The sequence below is a fragment of the Protopterus annectens genome, chromosome 3.part0 (assembly GCF_019279795.1).
Source record: "Protopterus annectens isolate FY-2018-M chromosome 3.part0, PAN1.0, whole genome shotgun sequence".
In the NCBI taxonomy this organism is placed as follows: domain Eukaryota; kingdom Metazoa; phylum Chordata; order Ceratodontiformes; family Protopteridae; genus Protopterus; species Protopterus annectens.
Window position 1 is genome coordinate 1,526,256,116 of NC_056731.1, and position 22,893 is coordinate 1,526,279,008.

The 22,893-nt window shown below is 39.4% G+C and overlaps 1 protein-coding gene across 1 annotated transcript in view; it reads left to right on the forward strand.

Moving 5' to 3' along the window:
- The window catches only part of EMILIN2 (elastin microfibril interfacer 2), a 566,143-nt gene extending 543,763 nt beyond the window's left edge, over nucleotides 1-22,380 (forward strand). The window contains exon 8 of the mRNA XM_044065564.1: nucleotides 21,680-22,380. Coding sequence (XP_043921499.1) covers nucleotides 21,680-22,017 — 338 coding nt within the window. The 3' untranslated portion in view covers nucleotides 22,018-22,380. The remainder of the gene's footprint in view (nucleotides 1-21,679) is intronic.
- The last annotated feature ends 513 nt before the right edge of the window (nucleotides 22,381-22,893 follow it).

Here is a 22,893-nt window from a genome sequence, read left to right on the forward strand (position 1 = left end):
ACCATTTGCACATGGAACTCAATGACTACATTGAAAATAGAATAGAGAGAAATCAGAGTTGAAACTTTGTGAAGCCTAGCCTGCAAGAGGTCGTGACTTGGGTGAAGAATTCATAGGATAAAATCAGTGACAGCTGTGTTGCCAATGCACTATGAGCAGGCTACATGGAGAAGCAGGGCTCATTTAAGGAGAACTCTATTGTTAGGCATGACAGATTGGGGCCAGTGGTTCTACAGGAAATGGAGTCGCAAGAAATTCAGGCTGGAATTCGGGGGTTGGAGACTTATGACAATGTTCCAGAAGAAGATGACACGACTGTATTTGAATAACTTTTCCATTATCGGGGCAACAGAATGGATTGCGTCTGCTTTCAGCTGCCAGCAAGCTCTTGTCAGTTTTTGACTTTATTGTATTAAGGTAACATTTCATTATCAAGGGGTAAGTACAAAGTAAGGCCACTAGTTCCCAGACTTCATTTTTATGACTTTCCATCATTCTTCTCTTACGGTTTGGGTAAGGAATAAAGAAAGCATCACCATTCAAAAAGTGGCAGTTATTCACCTGTATTATTCCCCTCCTCCAATACACATTTATTGAGATTTTTCTGCACTTTCTGTTAATGAAATATTGCAGTGTGAAAAACAAGGTGTAGATATTCTGAAGCTGAAATGTTTGTTGCACTGTTTATATAGAATTCTCACACAACTGTTAACGCTTTACCTACCTAGAACTGTTGCCCAATAACGGAAAAGTGCCAAATAATTTCAATTTGTGTACATGAATAAATGTCGATTTGTGTACATGAATAAATGAATAAATGTAGATTGTTGTACGGGGGGGGGGGGGGGGGCAAATAAGGCATCTCCTGATAATAAGCCCTAATGTGTATTTTGGTGGGGGAAAAAGTATAAGAACCAGTCTTATTTTTGGGATTAGTCTTCCTAAGAGAGTGTGGTTGTTTCAGGTGCCAAAGGCCTTGGGCAGATCAAAGAACATCACACCAACAGCATTACTGGAGCTGAGGTTCTAGAGCAGATACTGCATGACCATGAGTGGCTCAGGATCAGAACCATGGCTAGGCCAAACTATATGCTGAGAGTCTTTAAAGAGCTTGCATGTGTTAGTATTCAATATGAGTTGAACGAGTTTAAAAAGATTGCACAGAAGAGCAGTAAAAAAAGAAGTTATTGGTAGCATGAGACTTACCTCTTTATAAAGAGGTAACATGATGGCATTTTTCAACAGTGCAAGGACTGGGCTGCATATTACTGCAGTTACCTCTGTAACTTCTTGCACCCACTTTAAATCCTTACTAAAATCACACTTCAAAACTTGCCAGATATGCCCTTGCAACCCCCCCCAATACCTTTCACTCCCCCCACCCACTACCTCTCTCAGCCCCCTATCAACAACCTACTCTTAGCAAGCTTGGCTACTCATGTTCCCAGCTACCTACCACATAATACTAACTTCTTGTAGCAACAACTGCTAATGGCTGTTATGTAACTCAAAAACAGTTTGTATCAATTGTTCACTGATGAATCTCAACTACATTTTAACCATGTTTAGTATATGTCACCATATTTTAAAATTGTACTATGCTCTACAGCTGTTTTACATCTGTTTTCTTCTTGTCTTGCGTCCTTAACTGGACTAATGCCTATATTTAAATGCTATGTTTTTTTAACTGTATAATGCAAATAATAATGTGGGGCTTTTCTCCCTGGGCCTCCGCTGAAAACATACCTGTGTCCAGTCGGACACTCCCGGTCAACAAATGTAAATAAATAAAATAAAAATAATAAATAAATATTGTATGAACCACAAGTTTTATAAATTGCGACAGACAGACCTCCCAACCGTCCCGAATTACTCGGTTTTTACCGAGTTTTGGGTTCCCAGTAATGGGGTGCCACGATTCCCGAGTGGCACCCCTTCATTTCCAATTTTTTTCGATCTAATTTTTAAATGCCGTGCTTTTGGAGCTGATGTCATCGCGTGCGCGATGACGTCAGCTCCTCAGCCTGTCGGAATTAAGTTCGGATGTGCACATGTGATGCGCACATCTATTTGAATACCTGGAGGAGGACTGCTGAAGGAGTTGCGTCTGGCAGGCTTGCGAGTATTTAATGGATTGCAGAGTGAATGCAGGATTTGCTGGTACTTTAATGGATTTACGAATGAACACCATAACTGCAGAATGGACGAATGCGGTCTGGGCAGAACGGATTCTACGGTACCTAATAGAGCGAGTGCGTTTGTGTTATTAGCTACTTAGCGTCTAGCTGCTTCAAACTGTCTTCAGTATTTCTGGGAGGTTTCCATAGGACATACTATACCTGACTGGCTTTGATGATTTATTTTGAAGTGAATTGTAAAATGAAGTCCAGGTTCTCATCCTACATGTATACAACCTTTAATTTCAGTTGGTTATGACAAATGTGTTTGTACTAACAAGGTGGCTAACAGTTTAGCAGTAACATCCTGATGAGTGAGGGTGCAAAGCTATTGGGAACTATAATGTGAAAAACGGGAATGCTTTTATTACTCCAAGTTATATCTCTGCTTCATTCCAGATGTTTTTAGGTGAGAAAAAAGGAAGGAGGGTTTTGTTCAGTGCTATGGTAGTTGACTTTAGTAGCTTATACCGTGATTTTAGGGCATGTCCTTTGAAATAGACAGACTGCAACGTTCTAGGGGATTTTTGTTTTTCCAGGATCAGCAGACCTTTTCTATTTCTCATTTACACTGTTCCACTCAATGCTTCCTTGAAGTAACCAGGAACATTTTTTTTCAATTCCCAGAAGAATACTGTTAAACTAGGCAGGAGATGCAATGACTTTAGCATAGTTAAATACAAAAGTCCAATTAACTTAGACAAGGATTTTCAGGATGGCCTATACTTTGAGGGATGAAAGTGGTCTTCTCTTATTTATTTGTTTATTGTTAATCAACTAGACAAGCTGGTCTCTTTTCAGTCACAACTCGCAACCCATACCAAACGCATAACAGATTGTACACAAAGCTAATATGAACAGTACTTAAAATGTGTATTTTAGCAGTGTGTACTCCTGAAGACTGGTCTCTATTTTATTGTTTTGAAGAACCAGCAGCATATAAAATTGCAATGATTACTGAATGCATCAGTGAGGGTACATAAAATGTGATGCACCAGTCAAGAACAAGTGATCATACCAGACCAAAGTGGTACCTAGGATGGCAACAACTTGTCTATTCCTGAAGCTTCTGCTCCAATTCAAAGCTGTTTGAGTACAGTAATATGAAGCTGTTTTGAAAGTTCACAAGTCTTTTTGATATTAACTACCCCAAGACTAATTAGGCTCTTTAGCTGAATGCAAATCTTCATAGATTCTCAGACTTCAGCTATACACAGGGAATGAATGTTTTAATGATTCTATCTAATGTGCATTAATCCATCAACTAATTAAGGCAGTGGAGTTCATTTGTAGAGTCAAATGCTTAAAGGCTGATTCTCATTTTACTTCTAAGAGGAGTGCACTTCCAGCCACTTCCGGCATTAGTCCATTGCTGCAAAAGTTGTGGTGATTGTCACACAACCAAGCAAACACAGATATTCAGTTTTGGCCAGGTTTAAAAGATATCTTGAATGTCTGGGTGTGACACTAAAGCCTAGCTAACTTTACTACATATAATCTTAGAAATTAAAAAAAGACAATTTTCACGCTTCTATTTATGGAGTTTATAGGGATGGAAGGCATCTAATAGAGTGTGTGTGTGTGTGTGTGTGTGTGTGTGTGTGTGTGCGTGTGTGTGTGTGTGTGTGTGTGTGTGTGTGTGTGTGTGTAGAAGTAGACTGTTATGGAAATGTTCTGAATAGGGCAGTTTTGTCATTATTGGTTCATGCATTTTGTTTCATTGCCTACTGGAAAAATGTTCAGACAATAAATTTAAAATGAAATTGTGTGTAGAAGTAGACTTTTATGATGGAAATGTTCTGAAAAGGGCAGTTTTGTCATTATTGGTTCATGCATTTTGTTTCATTGTCTACTGGAAAAATGTTTAAACAATAACTTTAAAATACACTCTAACTTAAGTCTAAGTGTGCTGTATTATACAAGGAGTATAATTTAATAGTGTTTATGGTAAATGGGGTGATATAGCCAGGTAATGGGACATTGGATTGGCTGCAGGGGAACTCTGGTGCTATATTTTGGTTCTGTTCAGTTTGCATTTGAAAGTTGGTATCTCACAATTCCATTGGAGTGGGCGGGGTTGTGTAATTATGTATGCAAATTTTACGTTAATCAGCATAACAGATTTGTACCTATTTTTCATGGGCCTTGTCCAGATTTTTGATGTTTCCAGGTATGGTGACAGATGACAGTATACAGCAATACAACATAGCAGGAGGTTTAAGAATGAGGCCATTACTGACTTATATGAGAATTAGGTTTACATGCTCTTTTACAAATGAGGAAAATATGGTATACTCATGAGACATGAAAAACTTAGGAATGACCGAGTCAAAATCCATCCTTACTCAACTGTTGTGCTCAAATGTAATGCTAAATGGAATAGACAGGTGATTTAGCTATGTAATACTGTTTTCAGAGCATGTCTGTGGTGCGCATCAAGGATTTTACATGTGGGCTAGTCTAGAGAAGCTGTCTGGACTTTAAGACATCTAATAGTAGTCGTGCAGTTAAGAACACTGAAATACTCAATGGCCACTACAAGTGGAAGACATAGTAAATATGATATGTCAAGAGTTCTGAGAGTCAAAATAAATTCAAAAAGACTGAAGTTCCTAAGAGTTTTAAAAGTGAGAAAATGATGTGCTTTTTGGAGTCTCTCCGGATGCATATAGTCACTGACAGTATCAGGCGTAATACCCATTATACAGATGTTAGGGACTGAAAGAAAAAACCCAGTTAAGAATACCCCCCTTGTGTGTTTCTTAGCTATGGTAGTGGTGAGAAAGGTGAGTTGAGCAAAATAAATACTATGAGTGCCTTCAGATATATACATATATATATATTTTTTTTTTTAACCCGCGGCGGTGGTGCTGTGGTAGCGTTGTCGCCTCATAGTAAGACGCTGTCCGGTTTGATTCTCAGCTAGAGCATCTTCTGCATGGAGACATGCGTGAATGGGCGTACCTTCGTTGAAGGTTGTGCGTCAGGGCTGGTAACTCGGCACGTAAAAATCAACTATCAATCATTAGCAGACCGGAGTTCCGCTGTGGCGACCCCTAACTGGGAAAAGCCGAAAGACTCAACAACAACAACAACATATATATATATATATTTTTTTTTAATTGTAGAAGTTAGTCTCTAGAGGGACTCATCCACATCATCTTTATAGGAGTTCATCAGTAGAAATTTTCTTCAACATATTACTGAATAACTGTGATCTTTGTCATTTGATTATGTATACTAACAATTTAAATGTTTTGCAGTTATGATTTTGAATTTTCATTAACAGTCTAACCTTTATTTATTCTCCTCTTTTTATTATTATTATTTTTAATTGCTGGCAATGTTAGTTGATGTTGTTAAACAGTTTTGTAAAAGCAACAACAACAAAAAAAACCACCACAAAATTCCAACTGTGGTAACCAAATCACCAACAAAAAAAATGTATAGCCAGTCAGCAAGGAACCATGAAATTTAGCTTACAAAACCTTCATTAACCACTTTCATCAGTTGACTTCTTCAGAATAAAATTATCGTGCAACTATCTTAATTTATACAATTTATACAAAGATATATATTTAGAATTAGTGCATTTTGCTCTTTGAACTCCCTGTTATAGTCAATTTTTGGTCACCGAAATTTGGTGGAAAGATAAAATATTAATAATTCCCACTTTCCCCCAACTGCAAATATAGTTTAGCAAAATGATTGTATTCTAACATAGCAATACATATAAGTTTTAATTATTGCCAATCTGACTGGACAAAAATCTTCATAAAATATTTGTTCCATTTATCATAAAAAAACAGTATAACCTTGATCTTTCATAAAACACAACAACATTTGACTTCTGTCATGTTGGTAAAGTATGGAATTTAACCTAAGAGTACTTCATTCTCGGTTATATTATGCCTATTCCCCTAATTAATGTAAAAATGAGGACCAATTAATCCATATGTTGAAATCTGTCTTACAACTTTTTATTACCATCATAAGGAAGGATTTGATATCAGGTGATTTTGTTAAACGTTTCTTGAAAGCTGTCAAGAACCTGTGTGACTTTATAATTATCTTGGACATATTGTGCCAGTGTTTATAGGTCAGGTACTCTGCCCTGGACAAATTCTTGACCACATAGAGTTTGACAATCCTTATAATGCCACCAATATCACAAAGAGGAGAATGTTTAGTGTGTCATGCTTAATGTTTAGGGTACAAGACTGCCATGAAGGGGTTCTGATTATTAACTGAGGTGTTATAATACCTTGAAAATGTTGATCCAAATAGCCTTGACTGGGGTGCAGTTCTATAGTATATGTTTGAAATCTGCCTGCTCCTCCTTATATGGTGAGCAAAGCAGTGATATGAGTAACCAAAGCTGGGGAGTTAGAACAAACCTTACTGATCATGTGTTCTGTATACTGAAATTTAACAAATGGAATATACGTTTATATTTTCCTTCACAATCTGTCTCAGCAGGACGCATTATCCGATTCCTTCATTATTATTTCCCAGTATGTAGGTATCTTTTCTTTTATTTTATTTCAGCTTGTAAACTAAAGTAGAATGCAGTGATCCAACTGGACCATTTTCAGACTCTCACAGGAGCACACAGCAAAACAAACAAATAAGAAACTATGACATGTGTACATAGGTAGATGCCTGACATATTTTTAGACAATAATTGAGAGTGCTGTCAAATAAATGTGTATATTAAGTACTGTATATGGAGCTGTACAAGAAAGTACTGAAACAGATAAAGTATAGAAAGTTATTTACATTTGCAATATACAGAAATCATGAAAAACTATAAAGGCTGTTTTTGAGATGAGGATACAAGAAAGTAGCTTTAGTAAAATTGTGAATGTGATTTAATAAATAAATGGATATAGAGAAGATTTGGTTTAGTTTGAGAGATGGTTTAAGTTATGTCATTTTATCATTTGTTTATTTTTTTTACATTTATTGACCGGGATAGTCTGACTGGATATATGTCTATTTTCAGCAGAGGCCCAGGGAGAAAAGCTCCAAGGTAATAATACACATTGAACATTTAGTAAATGCTAGTTTCAAGCAGATTACAGTCATAAGCAATACCAGCATTTAGCACATATAGTACTAACTTATTATAAAACACTTTACAAAACATATTATTTTCAAAGTTATATATATACATAACATTACATTCAGGTTTAAGACACACTGAGCATCAGTTATACAACTGATCCTTCCTGAAATGGTGTGGTAGAAAAAAAGTTAGAAGTAGTTGAAGGTAAGGCACCTAAGTAATAGACAGGTCACTAGTCGGGGTTAGTGCAAGGACATAACCAATGAGTTTTGAAGTATTTCTTGAGTTTGTTTTTGGATTGAGTTAGTTAGGGTTCTAGGGTCAAGTCAGCTGGGAGTCTGTTCCATGTTTTTCCAACAGAGTTGGCAAACAGAGAGTCCCCAGCTGAGTAGTTGGATTTGTATGTTTGAACTAGGAGTCTAGTGATGATTGCAGTGGCCAGGTGCTGGTGTAGCGGCTGATAATATTTTTAGTGCAGGTGTATTTTCTGGTTGGTAAAGGACTTTATGTGCCACTATTAACTAGTTGAACTGCAGTAGGCAAGGCAGTTCAAGCCATCCTAGGCGATTTAAGTTGTGACAGTGGTGTGTCCAGTAGGCTGTGCCAGTAGCAAATCTGGCAATGTGGTTATAGCAGGATGATAGTTTATTAAGATCCGTTTTAAGTTGGAGAATAGAGGTGAGGTGTAGAGAAGAGTTGATAGTAGATGGGAACGAGCAATTGCAGTTCTAGCAAGTGGGGTAAGGAAAGGTTTGATTCTGTAAAGAGAGCAAAGTTTCTTTTTAATAGTTTTGATAGTTTGATTGATATGCACATCAAACTTCAGGTTGTTATCAACTATGACACCCAGTAGTTTAGTTTAGGCTTCTAGGGAGATGATGGTGCCATTGTTAGCGGTTATGTTGAAGGATGGCAGGGGGGGTCCTGCATGTGGGGGAGAAGAGGAGCAGCTTAGTTTTGTTGGCATTTAGGATTAGATATTGATTGGAGAGCCATTTTTTCACTGTACTGAAGGTATTTTGGGTTAATGTGAATAAAGTAGCTGGTGAGGTGTCAGAACAAATCAAGGTGGAGTCATCTGCATATTGAGTGCAGGTAACATCTGGTATGACTGAATGAAGGTTATTGGATGGAGAAAAGAAGGGGTTCTAGTATTGAGCCATGGGGGACTCCTAATGTAATGGGTAGGCGAAATGATAGCTTGTCCTGCCATAGGACTGCCTGTTGCCTGCCCTGCAGGTAGGACTTGAAACCATTGGAGTGCATAGGTTCATAGGTTCATAGGTAGGTACTAGGCTATCGGCCCAAGGGCCTACGTAAGCCTAGCCAGCAAGGTTCCATAGCTTGCTCCACCCAAGAAAGTTATTTTCCTGTGCCACTGTCCAGCAGAGACACAGAAGTGATCCCCGGGGTGTATTTCCTATTTCCCATCCACTCATCAAGATTTTTCTTGAAGAGTGCTAATGAAGAACTTTGCTTGACATAGATGGGTAGCTTGTTCCAGAGTATAGGAAGTCTCTGGGACAGGAATCTATCCCTCTAGCATGTCCTGTTTATTGTGGTGACAAGGTTTAGGTCCCTAGAGCGTGTGGGATTTCTTTAGGTGTAGCATGTCCAACAGCTCTGGGTTTGACATAGCTTTCTGTGTTAGGCAGAGATCACCTCAGAGTAGGCGATATGCTACAAAGTAAAGCTGGAGTTTTTTGAGGTGGTCAGTGTAGGGCATTTGTTTGAGGCCAGTAATCCTCTTTGTGAGGTACTTCTGTGGCCTTTCCAGCTGCTGCAGATGTATTGTGAGGTACATTCCAAAAGGGGCGTTGTACTCTACAATGGGTCTAATGAGTGACGAGTAGAGGGGAACAATGACCTCTTTTTTCCTGGATGAGAACCCTTTTATGATGAGGTGTGCCACATAGAAGGACTTCCTGACTACTGTGGTGATGTGACTATCAAAGGAGAGACTGCTGTCCACCTGGGTCCCAAGGTCTCTTATCACGCATTTGGTGTTAAGTAGATTGCTGCCTATGTGGTAGTTCATGGGTACAGAGTTTTTACCAAAGGGGATGACACTGCACTTTTTGGCATGGTTGTTTAAGGAGAAGGCCTTCAATGTATTTATAGGCATTTTGTGGTCAACCATGTCAAAAGCCTTGGATAGATCTAGAAAGAGTGCTGAGGATAGTTTGTTATTATTGTGGTTGTGGTTAATGACGTTAGAGAAAGAGAGGAGGGCAGAAGTAGTACTGTGGTGTGGCTTAAAGCCATGCTGAAAGTTGGATAACAGCTTGTTCTGTGTGAGGTAGTGCATGAGCTGTATGTGTACACACTTCTCCATAAGTTTAGCTAGAGGTGACAGAATAGCTATGGGTCTAAAGTTAGACAGTTCAATGGAACTGCCTCCTTTATGGAGAGGTATGATATGGAAGATTTTCCATATAGTGGGTACAGTAGCTTCAGATATAACTCTGTTGATCAAGATCGAGATGGGGTATGCTATGGTGTCAGCAGCCTTTTGCAGATAGTCTGCTGGGAGGAGGTCAGCAGCCAGGGTGGTGGGACTTAGTTTCTTAAGTAGGGCATGAATAAGTTGAGTAGGAACAGGTTAGAAGGTAAAGTATGTTTGGGTACTGAGTGTGGCTGCATTAGAATTAGAGCCATTGGGAGAGAGTTGGCTGGCTAGAGACTGGATAGTCTCTGTGAAGAAGCTGTTGAAGTTATTAGCAATGTCTACTGGGGATTTTTGTTGGGAAGCTAAGGGGGGGGGATGGAGTGGCAGTTTGGCCTGGGTGGAGTAGTTTGTTTATTCCTGCCCAGAACATTTGAGGTTTGTTTTGGTGATTTTGCAGTAGATGGTAGCAGTGGTTCTTTTTGTCTAAGGTTATGGATTTTCTGGTGTCATTTCTTAGCTGTCTGAAGTGGGGCTTTTGTTTTCTGGTAGGTGGCCCATGCTTTGTTTCTGAGTGAAATGTTGGTTTTGGTATCTTTAGAAAGCCATGGTGCAATATTAACGTCGGTCATACATTTGCTCATAACACTTGTAAGGTGAATTTCTGAATAACATTTTTTAAGGATGGTTCTGAAAACGCGATAGGAGGTAGCTAGTTTTAAGTGTGCAGATTGGGACTCCCAACGTCAAGGCTCTAACACAGAAAAGCTGTTGCTGCTGGAGTTTAATATTGTCCTGGGTGTTTGAAGGTATGTTACAGAAGGTGCAACTGATCTGAGGTTAAAATTACAGGTATGTTGTGATATCTGGGAAAAACTTTTGATTAAGTCATTTGAAGACTATGGGGGTTAGAAGTAGTTTTTCTTTATGTTAGTGCAAAACCTTTTGTTTTTGTGAGACCTTGGAAGTGGGGCACTATTTTGGGAGCTTTGCAATGAAAATGTATAGGTTACTTGTGCTTTGCAGGTATGTCAGATTCTTTTTTAAGCAGTGGCATCTGTTTTTTGGACTGTTAAATAATGGAACTTTATGTCATAGTTTTGAAAAAAAAACTGTTAATGCTGAGAGGTTTTAAAGTTTTCAATTCCATGTAATATGCCACAATTTTTTGAGGAGTGTGAAACTTTAAGCTGCGCAGCAATAGCTCAGCTGATAGCAGTACATTAAGTGATCAGATGGGTGGGTATCTACCATGGCCAAGGAAGCAATTACTATGAGGCAGTCAATAGAACATGCACTAGAAGTAGTGTTATGGAACATAGGGATTTCTACATGAAGTTCAAGGTGGAATACTTTACTATGAACTGCAGTGCACAATTACAGCAAAATTAGCAGCAACAGTTATGTCTGGTCAGGGCATGATGTTAAATCTAAAAAAATAGCAGCGCAGCTGTTCCAAGAAGTCTTGCATCAGATAAAAAAATTAAGAGAGAGAGAGAAGAGAACCTTCAGATGAACTTTACATCTGCCTGGTGCTCTATAGAGGCTAGAGGAAGAAGAAATTATAGACTTTGTGGACCAGTCATTTAACTTGCTTCAAATGAAGCTCTTTGAAATAGTGTAACTCAAATGGCTTCAGGATGAAAGGAGATAAAATAATATTCAAACTAGGTATCTAGTTCTGCTTCTCTAGTCCTGTAAAATGGAGTAGGTGCTTTGGAATATTTGGCAAAAATGCTTAATATGGAACAAAAATAAAGTTCATATAAAACAGGATGGATTTGCTTCTTTATTAGAGGACAACAAGTTGTTCCTGCTGATAAAACAAGCTTTGTAGAGGGCTTGAGCATGTTGTTGCTTGATGCACCCAGCTAGTTTCAAAGCTGTGACAACAGTATGCATCCAAGGGTTCAAAAATCCACAGGAAGCATGGGCAAAACTGGAGGTAGCTAAGAAAATAGCAACAGAGAGAGACAGTCAGAGGAATAGACTGATCAAGGCAAACCAGAGCACTGACAAAAGATAAGAAAACTAAAAAAAAATGTAATATCAAAAAATGTGCAAGTGCTTCTAGAAAGATTAAAACAATTAGATTTGAAAGAACAGTGGCTAAAAACGTGAAGAGAACTTAGTGATACAGGACCAGTTGCTTTTTATTTTGAAAGTAAAACAAGGATCGACGTTTATAAAATAACCACAGATGAAACTGATACTAATGATCTGTTGGACACAAATGTGAGCTAAACTAATAATTACAGGAAACAAAAAAAGAATTAAAAAAGGACTCAGTACCAGATCACCCACTAACAAGAGTAAACACTAACTTATTCAAGGGCAAAGAAGCCATATATCTTATCTGTGTTTATTATTGTTCCAAATTCCCCAAATAATCAAACTGCAAGACTCGAGTACAAGAGTGAACCAGCTTAGAGCATTGCAGTCTTTTTGGCTATAATGCTCTGAGCTGTGCATCTGAGCTACTGATGGAGCTAGATTTCACCCATTTTATAGGATTTGACTCATTTCTTAAGCCCATTCATATACCAGGAAAGTGTGTTGTAATTGTTTAAATTATAGTTTAACATCTGAGATATATTTTTCTGACTTCAGTATATATTGCTAATTGGCACAACTTAGTTTGGCAGTGTTTAGAGGCCATTTTGGTACATTGCTAGTGAATATCTTGTGATGATTTCATGCTGTGCTGTGAGTTCTAATTATATTTGGCCTATAGCAGGTTGTATTCAGATTTGCTTTTTCAACATTTTAGTTTATTATACATTGCTCAGCTTGTGAGACATCGTTTGCATTTTGATTAGAGTGCCCTGAGCTGTGCATCTGAGCTCTCTTGCTGGAACTGGATTTGACCTGTTTCTACTAGATTTTACTAATTTCTTCAGTCCCTTCAAATACCAAGGAAGTATGTTTTAATTACCCAAATTATCATTTAACATGTGAGACAGCATTTTTTCTGATTTCAGTGCATGTTGCTATTTGGGCATAGCTTCATTTGATAACCTAGTCTGGCAGTGTTTGGGGGCCATCTCGGAAGATTGATAGTGATTATCTTGTGAGAGAGGGCAATTTGCTACTGTTCTTGGAGTTCTAATTACTGCCAGCCTAGAAAATGTTGCATTGTGATTAGCTATTTACATTTTGTAATTTATTATATATTGCACTGGTTTGAGTGTTACAGCACTGTTACTGTAGGTGATGCTGCACAGTAGATGGTTGATGTTTTTCACTAGTTACCCTAAGAGTGACCGGACCGGCGGTGGTGGTGCTGCGGTAGCATTGTCACCTCACAGTCAGAAGCTGTCCAGTTCGATTCTCAGCTAGAGCGTCTTCTGCGTGGAGATATGCGTGAATGGGCGTACCTTCGTTGAAGGTTGTGTGTCAGGGCTGGTAACTCGACACGTAAAAATCAACTACCAATCATTAGCGGACCGGAGTTCCGCTGTGGCGACCCCTACCTGGCAAAAGCCAAAAGACGCAAACAAACCCTAAGAGTGACGGGATAACTTTGTATAGTGTTTGTTCTTTGGTTGGCATGGACAATGAGTAGTTCAGCATGGCTGTATTGCTAAAAGCTGCACACAGGTGCACAAGACTCAGTTGCTAGTTGAGCATTTCATTAATTGGGTAATGCTGTAGGTTGATTGTGATGGGCAACTAAAAGTTGCAGACTATTACAAGTCATGCCAAACCCATATTCAAAAGTTCCCTTCACCCTCAAGATGGCCAATACAGGATAGGAGAGAATTCAAGGTGGACTATCTAATTATCTAAGTTTACTTTGAAGGTGGCAAGGGTGCTACTCTTCTTAACATGTAGTGCATGTTTACTTCAGAGGTTGGAGATGTTAAGATATAAGTCTATCATGACAATGTATCTTATTTATCTGTTGATGAAGCTGTAGTTCCTTTAGCCAGATATTTGAGGAACCATCTGTTCTGTGATAGAACAGAAGGTCAAAGAGACTTGAGTATATCAAGGATGAAAATGATAGACACTAATCCCCACAGGCAAAGTCTGTACGAAACTGATTAAAGAGACAGAGCTGCAAATCTGTCCTGATAACTGAGATTTTTGAAGCCACTGATCCTTTTAGCTACTAAAGTTACTTACACTGAGTGATATTTTTGGACATATATATGCCAAAGGGTACATCATGTTTAATAATGGGTCTGATGAAATACAAATAAGGAGGAATTAAGACTTCTTTGGATCCAGAGGAGATGTCTTTAGAAAGTAGAACTGAACTGCTGCAGAGACTGAGAGGCTGTTGTGGTTTTGAAGGTTCTAAAGTTTTATTTCTTGTGGTGACAGAGGCCAAAAAGATAAGGAATTATCAGCAAGACTGCTGAAATTCCTTACAACAGTGCCTGACTGGAGGAATGTGTCATCCATATGGCATGGGAAATGTTTTATTTACCAAAAATAACATATTACATCTTTCTTACATATATAATTTGAGACCATTGTCCTTGCACCAATTGTTAATATGATCTATTCCACTATGAAGCAATTGTGAGTCAGTAGAATATGAATAATAACAATTTATAGTTGTATGCAAGCTTAGATTATCATAGGCCTAGAGTAATGACAAGTTAGTATCTCACAAAATAATTCTTCTTCATTACTTATTGATTTGGGTTTGTTGAAGATATGACCTCTGCAGACACATTCTAAAAGCTTTTAATTGATCATGTTCATTTCTGACTTGGTGATACAACCAGCCTCATATTATACTGATATCTGACCAAGTTCAGACCACAGCTCCACAAAACCTGATCTCCCAATCTGCGAATGATGAAGTAAAATGCAGGAATTTAAATGGCGTGACTAGCAGTGATAATTCTTTAGTTGACTAACTTCTTTTGGATTACAGTTCATATGATTTAGAACAGTCAGTGATGGCCTATAATATAACTATTACTACAGCTTTTGACCAGTTCACTCCAGTTGATATATACCTAACCTGTTCTGGGCAGCAAGAGCTTTTGTATGGTCATGGACTCCGCTATCTAAGGAGAGAAGGTGAAGTTTACTGGGTCAATGAGAAACAAGTGACCATTTGGAGAAAAACTGGATGAATAATTAATAACTGGATGAAGACTGGTGAGTGTACCAATCAGGAGATCTCCCATAACAAGACAATGTTCTTACTAAATAGGTCAGTTGATGCTTCTTCAGGTAAGTGACTGTGATGGAAGACAAACAGTAGTTTACTGGCTAATGGCATACTGTCCTTATACTGTTTGCATATTACCTGATGCGATATTGTGATCACATAATATGAGAACCAACAATATATATGAGTAATAATTCAAACACAGACACAGTATTGCAGTACTACTAAAAACAGTACAGAAAGAGAAAGAGAGAAATGAAAGGGAATGAATGTTAAGAGTCAGTGAATTAGAGTCTAGGATACAAAGAGAATAACTTAGGTGAACAAAATAAAAGGACAGAATGAATGGGTGTGAAGAACAATCCAGTAAGAGTCTAGGAAACAATCATGTAAACTGGGAGTGAGCAATAAAAGTTGAATCTGTAGGACAGAGTGGGCCAGGTTAAAACACAGCAGCACATCTAATGGCTTTAGTGAGACGGGACACAGAACAATGCCAGAATTTTTGCCTCCGTGCACAGCTGATCATTTTGCTGGCACATAAGCAGTCATCACTTCCAGATTAGAGTATAGTGAATACTGAATGTGCAATAAACGTAATACAACTGAAGAGCAGGATTGAAAGTGAGATAATGGTGCTGATTCTAAAAGACTTGCCCTCAGTGTAAGTGACTTACTATGTTGTAACTCTGCCCCAATTCCAAAATACTTGCTTTTAGTGTATATGACTTCATCTGGTGTGAGGCATTTCTATACAGCAGGGTCACACCAAAGTAAGTCACTTATGATGAGAGCAAGTCGTTGGAATCGGGTACAATGTATATAGCCAAATACAGCATCAGAGCTTAGACGTACTACTCAAATTACTTTGACACTGGCCCATTGGCAATAGTGGAAGCAATTATTTACTAATCAGAAAGTTTATAATTTCTGTAGTGCAATTAATTGAACAAGATGGTGAAAGACAACAAAGTACTAAGACTGAGTTTACTGCCTCACAGAGGACAGTACGTAATGGTAAAGCACAAGGAAAGGTGTGGGTAATTTTGGATGAATGTACTCCAAAATCTGGAATACATTAGCTAGTTAAGCTGTGGGTATGACTTCTATTGACATGAATTTGAATTTTTCTCAGATTAAAAATAAAAAATTAAAATGTAATTCAAATAAATATTTTACATACTATTGTTAAGTATTACCATCTTCAACATTGCAACACCCCAGAGAAAGGGGCATTTTCCCACATTCTGTAAATCCCACTTTGAGAGTATTTTTCTATGCAGCACAGCTTAGTAAAGGTGTAGCTAGCTATTCTGGTGCCAGGTGCCGTCCCCCAAATAGCCCTCTCCCCAGACTTTAAGTTGAGGATCAAAAAAAGTGCTCTCATTGGACTCAGACTGTCCAGTAAATGGCCTATTACATTTGTAGCAATCAGTTTCCACAGTTTGCGCCACACACGTCTCACTAAAGCACTTCAGTTCTCACCACAAATGTAACACTGGCATTCACTTCTGAATACTGGAAATGCACTGAAGATGTATCAGTATCTGCCAATTGCACTCTCTAACACTTTATGCGTAGGATGCCTGCTCCTTTTACCCCACAATAGCTACACCTCAGCAGTTCAGACTCCTGTCATTCAGAGTGAGCGTAAACCAGCAGCCTTTTATTATGGAGAAGTTTGCACTGTCCTTAAAGGTTAAATTCAGAAGTCTTTGACTAAATGTGACAGGTAACTTAACTTCCAATCGAAGCACACTTTGTCAATTGGCATGTAATTGTACAGGGAGAGTTGAACGTTCACATCAGCAACTCTTCCTAATAATGAGAATCATGAAGAGCAGAACAGCCAGTAAAGCTGTGCTATATAAAATGCAGCGTTGTTGCATCCTAAATAAAGACAGAACACTTTAAACAACTGTTGCACTAAAGTCAAGTCCTGCCCTAAAGCAAACACCAAGTCCCAAGTTGCATTGTGCTACACAACAGTAACATCCTGCTAACCAACAGTTAGGTCATGCTAAGTCTGAATAAATAAATAATTAATGGTGATCATATTATCAAATGGGATGGGACCTCATGGAAATATTTATAAAAAAAACAACCTTCCTCTGACTAGGCTCAAACTTGTGATACATACCTTTTATAGTAGCACACAGTGCTATTGGGCTAGTAAGCAACTGGAGAAAATTTGCTTCAGTTACATTCTTGAGTCTTAATGTTGCTCATGCTGTAAGGTGCAGCCCTACATATTTATGTTTTTCTTATGATTTTCTGCTATTTATTATTTTTGTTATGGGGGGGGGGTCGACGATGTGAAAGTTTCACTCTCATTGTATAATTACAAGCTGATCAACATAATATGCTTCGATCGGAAGTTAGGAAGCCAGTTTGACAGTATGATGCATCGAGTGATTTTTAACCTGGCTCAGAACTAGTTATCTGCCTTGGAAGTCAGACATGCTGCAGTTAGCTCCATCTGCTTTCAGTCAAACATAAGCATGCAGCCTGGGTACTTCAACTGGAAAGGAGCCACTGTTAAGACTAAGGGATAACTCAGCCATTGTGCACAAAGTACCATAAGTGCAAAATGTCCTCGCTGTGCACTGATAATCACCATACTGCTGCTGGATCTAGGGAATTTATTCCAAAGTTTTTTGATGAAATGCATTTTCAACAACAAAAAAAAAAAAGACAAAAGCATTCTCAGCTAAAGCTTATAAAAGAACATGGAGGGGGGGGCAGAGATTTGATTGAGGATAGTGACTTCATAAGGCCCTTCTATTATTTTGTTACATTAGGTTTGGTTGAAATTCACATTAAATAAAATACCAGATATCAGTATGTAAAACTGGTGTGATGCAGTTCAGCTAAACTGGTACTGCAACATATTTGTAGAAAGATGGCCAAAAGTGACAGGACTGACCTGTTGCTCCATAGGAGGTTTCTGTCCTCCCTGAGCTCACCTTAGGACACCTGCATTACTCTTTGACAGGTGTACTGTCCCAGTCAAACTCCCCATCTGACACTGTCCCCCGAGTGGGTCACACCCAGATGCCTGGGTGTTTGGAGCCAGAAGTGAGAGCCCCAATGGGGCCCCCCACCTCACTGAGTAAGTGAAAAAATGATGAGTAATGGTATTTCACTGGCGGCTGAGGCCTCCCACTTATTCTACACTTCTCATGTCTCTTCACAGTGCCAGACTAGAGTCAACCCCAACAGGGTCTTCTTTCCCCACTGATTCTGTCAAGCCCATTCCCTTAGCTGTGGTTTCACTAGATAGTAGGGACAGTGGGAATCTCATCCATCCATTCAAGTGCATCACTAATTTGATGATGAGGCATTTGGCTACCTTAAGAGAGTCATAGTTACTCCTGCCATTTACTGCCCTTCATTGAATTTCTTCACTTTGACATTCAGAGCACTGGGCAGAAATCACATCATGTCAACACCCATCTCGGGCCTTCGCGATGCTTTGTTTTAATTAAACAGTCAGATTCCCCCAGTCCACACCAGTTCTAAGTCAGCTGCTAGCTGCCGGACAATACGAGACGCCAGTTGGGACCGGCACCCACCACAGCTGGGGCGATCCATGGGAAGGGCCCGGCATGCATCCAGAGTTGCCAGCGCCATCCCCCTTGCCCCCCAGGAGGGGGAGCATGGCAAGTGGGTGATGCCTCATCCAGCCATGGTGCGCACCCAGTCCCACTTCACGCTCAAGCCCAACCGACCCAGCCCTTTGAGCCGATGCTTATCCTGAAGTTACAGATCTGGCTTGCTGACTTCCCTTACCTACATTGTTCTAACATGCCAGAGGCTGTTCACCTTGGAGACCTGCTGTGGATATGGGTACAGCCCAGCATGAGACTTACACCCTCTCCCCCAGATTTTCAAGGGCCAGCAAGAGATCACCTGATGCCGCCAGAACTGCAATGCTTTCCAGGGCGCGGGCCCCTCTCTTGGGCTGAACCCATTCCAGGGCACCCTGCCCTTTACAAAGAAAAGAGAACTCTCCCAGGGGCCCCAACTGGCTTCTCCATGATCATTTGCATCACCACACTGGACGCCGTGAGGCACCCATCTCCAGCACTCTGGATTCAGGGATCTGAACTAGACTCCCTTTCAATCGGCCAAGGGTGGTGGAGGCCATCACCTGTCCCTTTGGAATGGTGCTCGCTTATCTCTCAGGACCGACTGACCCATGTTCAACTGCAGTGGCTATTGTAAGTTAAGACCAGGTGTCTCTATGATATAAAGATATACTGAGGAAAAAAAGTTTCTTCTGGGCTGTGTATGAGGAAGAAACTGCGGATTATCTTACATAACAGGTCAAGGAATGCTTCGTCAGGTAAGTGGATGTTGTGGAAGAGAAAAGGACAGTTGTGAGAAGTACTGACCGTAACAGTGAATGAATGACATGTTCTTGCCTTCATGGTTATCCATCTGAATTGTACAGCCCCCTCTATGGAAAGTTTTGATTCATTTTTTTTTCTCTTATGCAAACCTGGAGAGTCTGAAGGCTGAGACTGGCTGAGTAATGTTTACAAGCATAACCTAGTATTCAGGGGTAAAAATACTACCAAATGGTAAAGCCAGAACCCAGAATGACAGAAATTGAATATGGTCTCCCAGGTCAATCCAAAGAACAGAATGCCGTAACACTTCTGTCTCTACCGTTGTCCCAGCTTCATGCAGTAAATGTCCATTTCACTGAACCCTACAGAAATTAACTTTTGAATTAGCCTTCTGACTTTTATCTATATAAGGTGATTAAATAGAGTGCTCTGTTTAGTGTTTAGGAAACATTAGAAGTATGAAAGCTTGCGAGATCTGTTTTTTTTATTATTTTATTAAAGTGAATTTTCACTGTTTTCAATTACTACAGTGTAGTTTACCTGATTTAATTAGCAGCTCAGGTGATGGGAAATCCAGGAGAATAGATGGGTATAGGCAAGTAAGCAGTGGCTTGCCCATCCCTGGGTGGAGGAAGATGGCTCTGGCTTTCCATTTAGGTGACACTTTCGGAAGTACTGGGTGTTGCACTTCTGGAACACAAGACTGTTGAGCACACACTGCCACTATGCAAGCGTACTAGTTGAGAAATTCTCCATATGGAGACAGGTATTCTGCAGCAAACAGTATGTGGCTGCATTTAAGAAAGCTGCTAGGGAGTTAAAAAATCCAAAGGGACAGTAGGTCACTTCATTGGGCATGAAAGCTGCCCCCACTTCGTACTATCCAGTTCTCATCACAGGGAATGGATGGGCTACTGAGGATACCCAAGCAAGAACAAATGGAACATAGCATGCTTGAATAGCCTGGGGATGCTTCAGTCAACTACATAAAGGCAGTGGAGCCATTTGGTAGGTCCAGTGGGTTGGGAGGGTGGCCTAATGGTTAAGGTGTTTGCCTTACAAACACAAGGTGCAAGGTTTGAGTCTCACAAGGGATAACTGGCTAGACTTAAATGGCTCACAAGGGCAGTTAGCTTAGTACTAATATATGAACCTATACATGGGGTTGCATACATAAGGGAGGAGGGGGAAACATTTACCAGTGAGTTCTTAACAGACTCTTTGTTTAAAAAAATATATACGATGTTTTCAGTTTTTGGCTATTACCCTTTGGAAAAAGAATACATTTTTCTTTTTAAAAAAATAGTCAAACTCATTTCTACATACTAAGCAGTCTCAACTCATTCTCTTTACATAGCTTTATTTCTTAATACTTTGTTGTACAGAAATATTTGAAATTAATTCTAGCAACTGTTTCAACATTTTTGCCATTCATGTAGATTACTTTCAAGATCTCTTGACAACCACTAGAAGAAATAATCCTACTGCAGTGCTTTAATGTGCGAACTATGACTTGCTTCTTCAGAGCTGGGAAGCACTTTCATCTGTATCACTTTCTCCCTGTAGGCATCTGGGTATTCATTGTGTAAATAAAGGAAGCTGCTATCTTTGACAGGAAATGTAACCTTCTAGTCCTGTAGCATTCACATACCATTTCCTGTTTGCCCCAATCATACCTGGAAAATGTGTGAAAATCAATGTAAAGAATATCATTGTAGCTAGTCATGAGCCAAACCACTACCCAACAGATTAATTAGCCTCCCCTTAAAAGAATCTCACAAGCATCACAACATTTTATAATAAGACCAGTGAACAAATGTAAAATGTATGAAGACTATTGGGTTAACATTTCTCTTTGGGTGGCACAGTGATGCAGCAGATGCTGTTGTCACCTCACAACAAGAGGTTCCCTGGCTCAGTTCTTGGCTGGGATGTCTTCTGTGTGGAGTCTACATGTCCTTCCTCTGTTTGTGTGGGTTTTCTCGGGGTGCTCCAGTTACTTCCCACATTCCAAAGATGTGCAGTAGGAGGACTGGATACTCTAAAATGGTCACAGGTGTGAGTGTGAGTGTGTGGTGTGGAAGAACTACTATAGCAGAGCTAACCTCTCATTGTAAACCTTGGCTGTAGATGATTGTCACTGTTGAAGTGACACGCCAGCCCCATGTACAAAATGGGAAAAGGGGTTGTTGATGGATGGATGGATTTTCTCTTTTCTGTCATCCAACCTTGCAGCTGCAACCAAAAAGTTTCACATGCCAGTATAAGCACATACATTGCCACCTGGCCTTCCCAAGCCATCACTTTGTGCTACCGCTCATAGTTATTGGATCACTACTACTGCAACAAGGATTATGACCTGTTCACCTAAGCTAGCTTGAAGTAATCCAAAAGGATTCCCAAATAAATGTCACAGATAACAGCTGTTGTGCCTTCCCTCCTACTAGGATGACTTCATATTCTGTGTAATGAATGTAGTCTTCACACTGATTCAAAGTTTTATTCAGTCACATTGATTTATTTTCAGACTTTTGCATTAAAGTGCCTTTTCTGTTTTAGGTATCTTCACTGTCCCCTATGAAGGTCGCTACCTGATTGCAGCAGTTCTGGTTTCCGAAAGAGAAGAAAGCATAGAGGCTGCACTGATTGTATCCAATGTGAGTGTTGCACAGCTGGACACATCAGGATACAAAAGAGAAGAACTGGAGTACCACCAACAGTTTTCACGAAAGCAGTGCTGTGGAGGAACAGGCACCTTTCATATTATCCTCAACCTGAAAAGTGGGGATGAAGTAAGCATTGTACTGACTGCTGGAAAACTAGCCTACACTACAGTCAGTGAGATGTATTCAACATTTAGTGGTTTTTTTCTGTACCCAAATATTCCACTCAGCTAGCCTGGCAATGACAGTATGAGAATCCTGTCCAAAGATGTTCAAAAGATAAAAACATGGAGCCATAATATATATGTATATGGATTATTTTTATACAGTCTGTAATTACTATCCCTTCTGGGGCCATTCCTTTCCCTATTGTAAATCTTTAAATTGGTTTTAAGTGTGCCTTAATCAAAAATTCTATGGCAATATTTCAGTGAAACATTATACCATATGAACTACTAAATCTCTTTTCATAGGTTCCTTGTCCTGGCAGAGTACATGAAATGTTATTTTATTGAACACCAGATTGAGGATGGTCTTTGTATTTTTGCAGCAAATTATTCTAACACCTCATAAATAAACAAGAAAGATGTTATTGTAGCCATGTCTGATGGTCTGTTTCCTAAGGGTAGGGAAAATATTCAGCAGGTGAGACAGACAGATGATATTTGACTGTTAACCAACTCCCTGTATTTGATCACTGTACTCATCAGATACTCATAGCCTGTACTAAAAGTGACGCACAGTTTTAAACATAAAGATTTGAAAATCTCTGATGTTAATAATTAAAGTATCAGCTTTACATAAAAAGGCAAGGGTGATGATCTAAAAATCGATGTGTTTCCTTTAGCACATGTGCCTTCCACTGCAGTCAGTGAACAAAAGCAAACAAACACTGGACATCAGAAGAGAATTGCCAACTTTTATAAAGGCAGGTGTCTACTTTTTTCTGTTTTTCGTTCGTCTTTACTTCTGACCCTGCACATAGAGTCTCTTGCAAGTGACCATTATATACTTATTCATTTTCTCATGCTAGCATTTTTTGGAGGGCAGGCAACAACTGGGTACCAGGCAGTTACTGTCATAATATTGTAGACAGGGATTTTAGATATA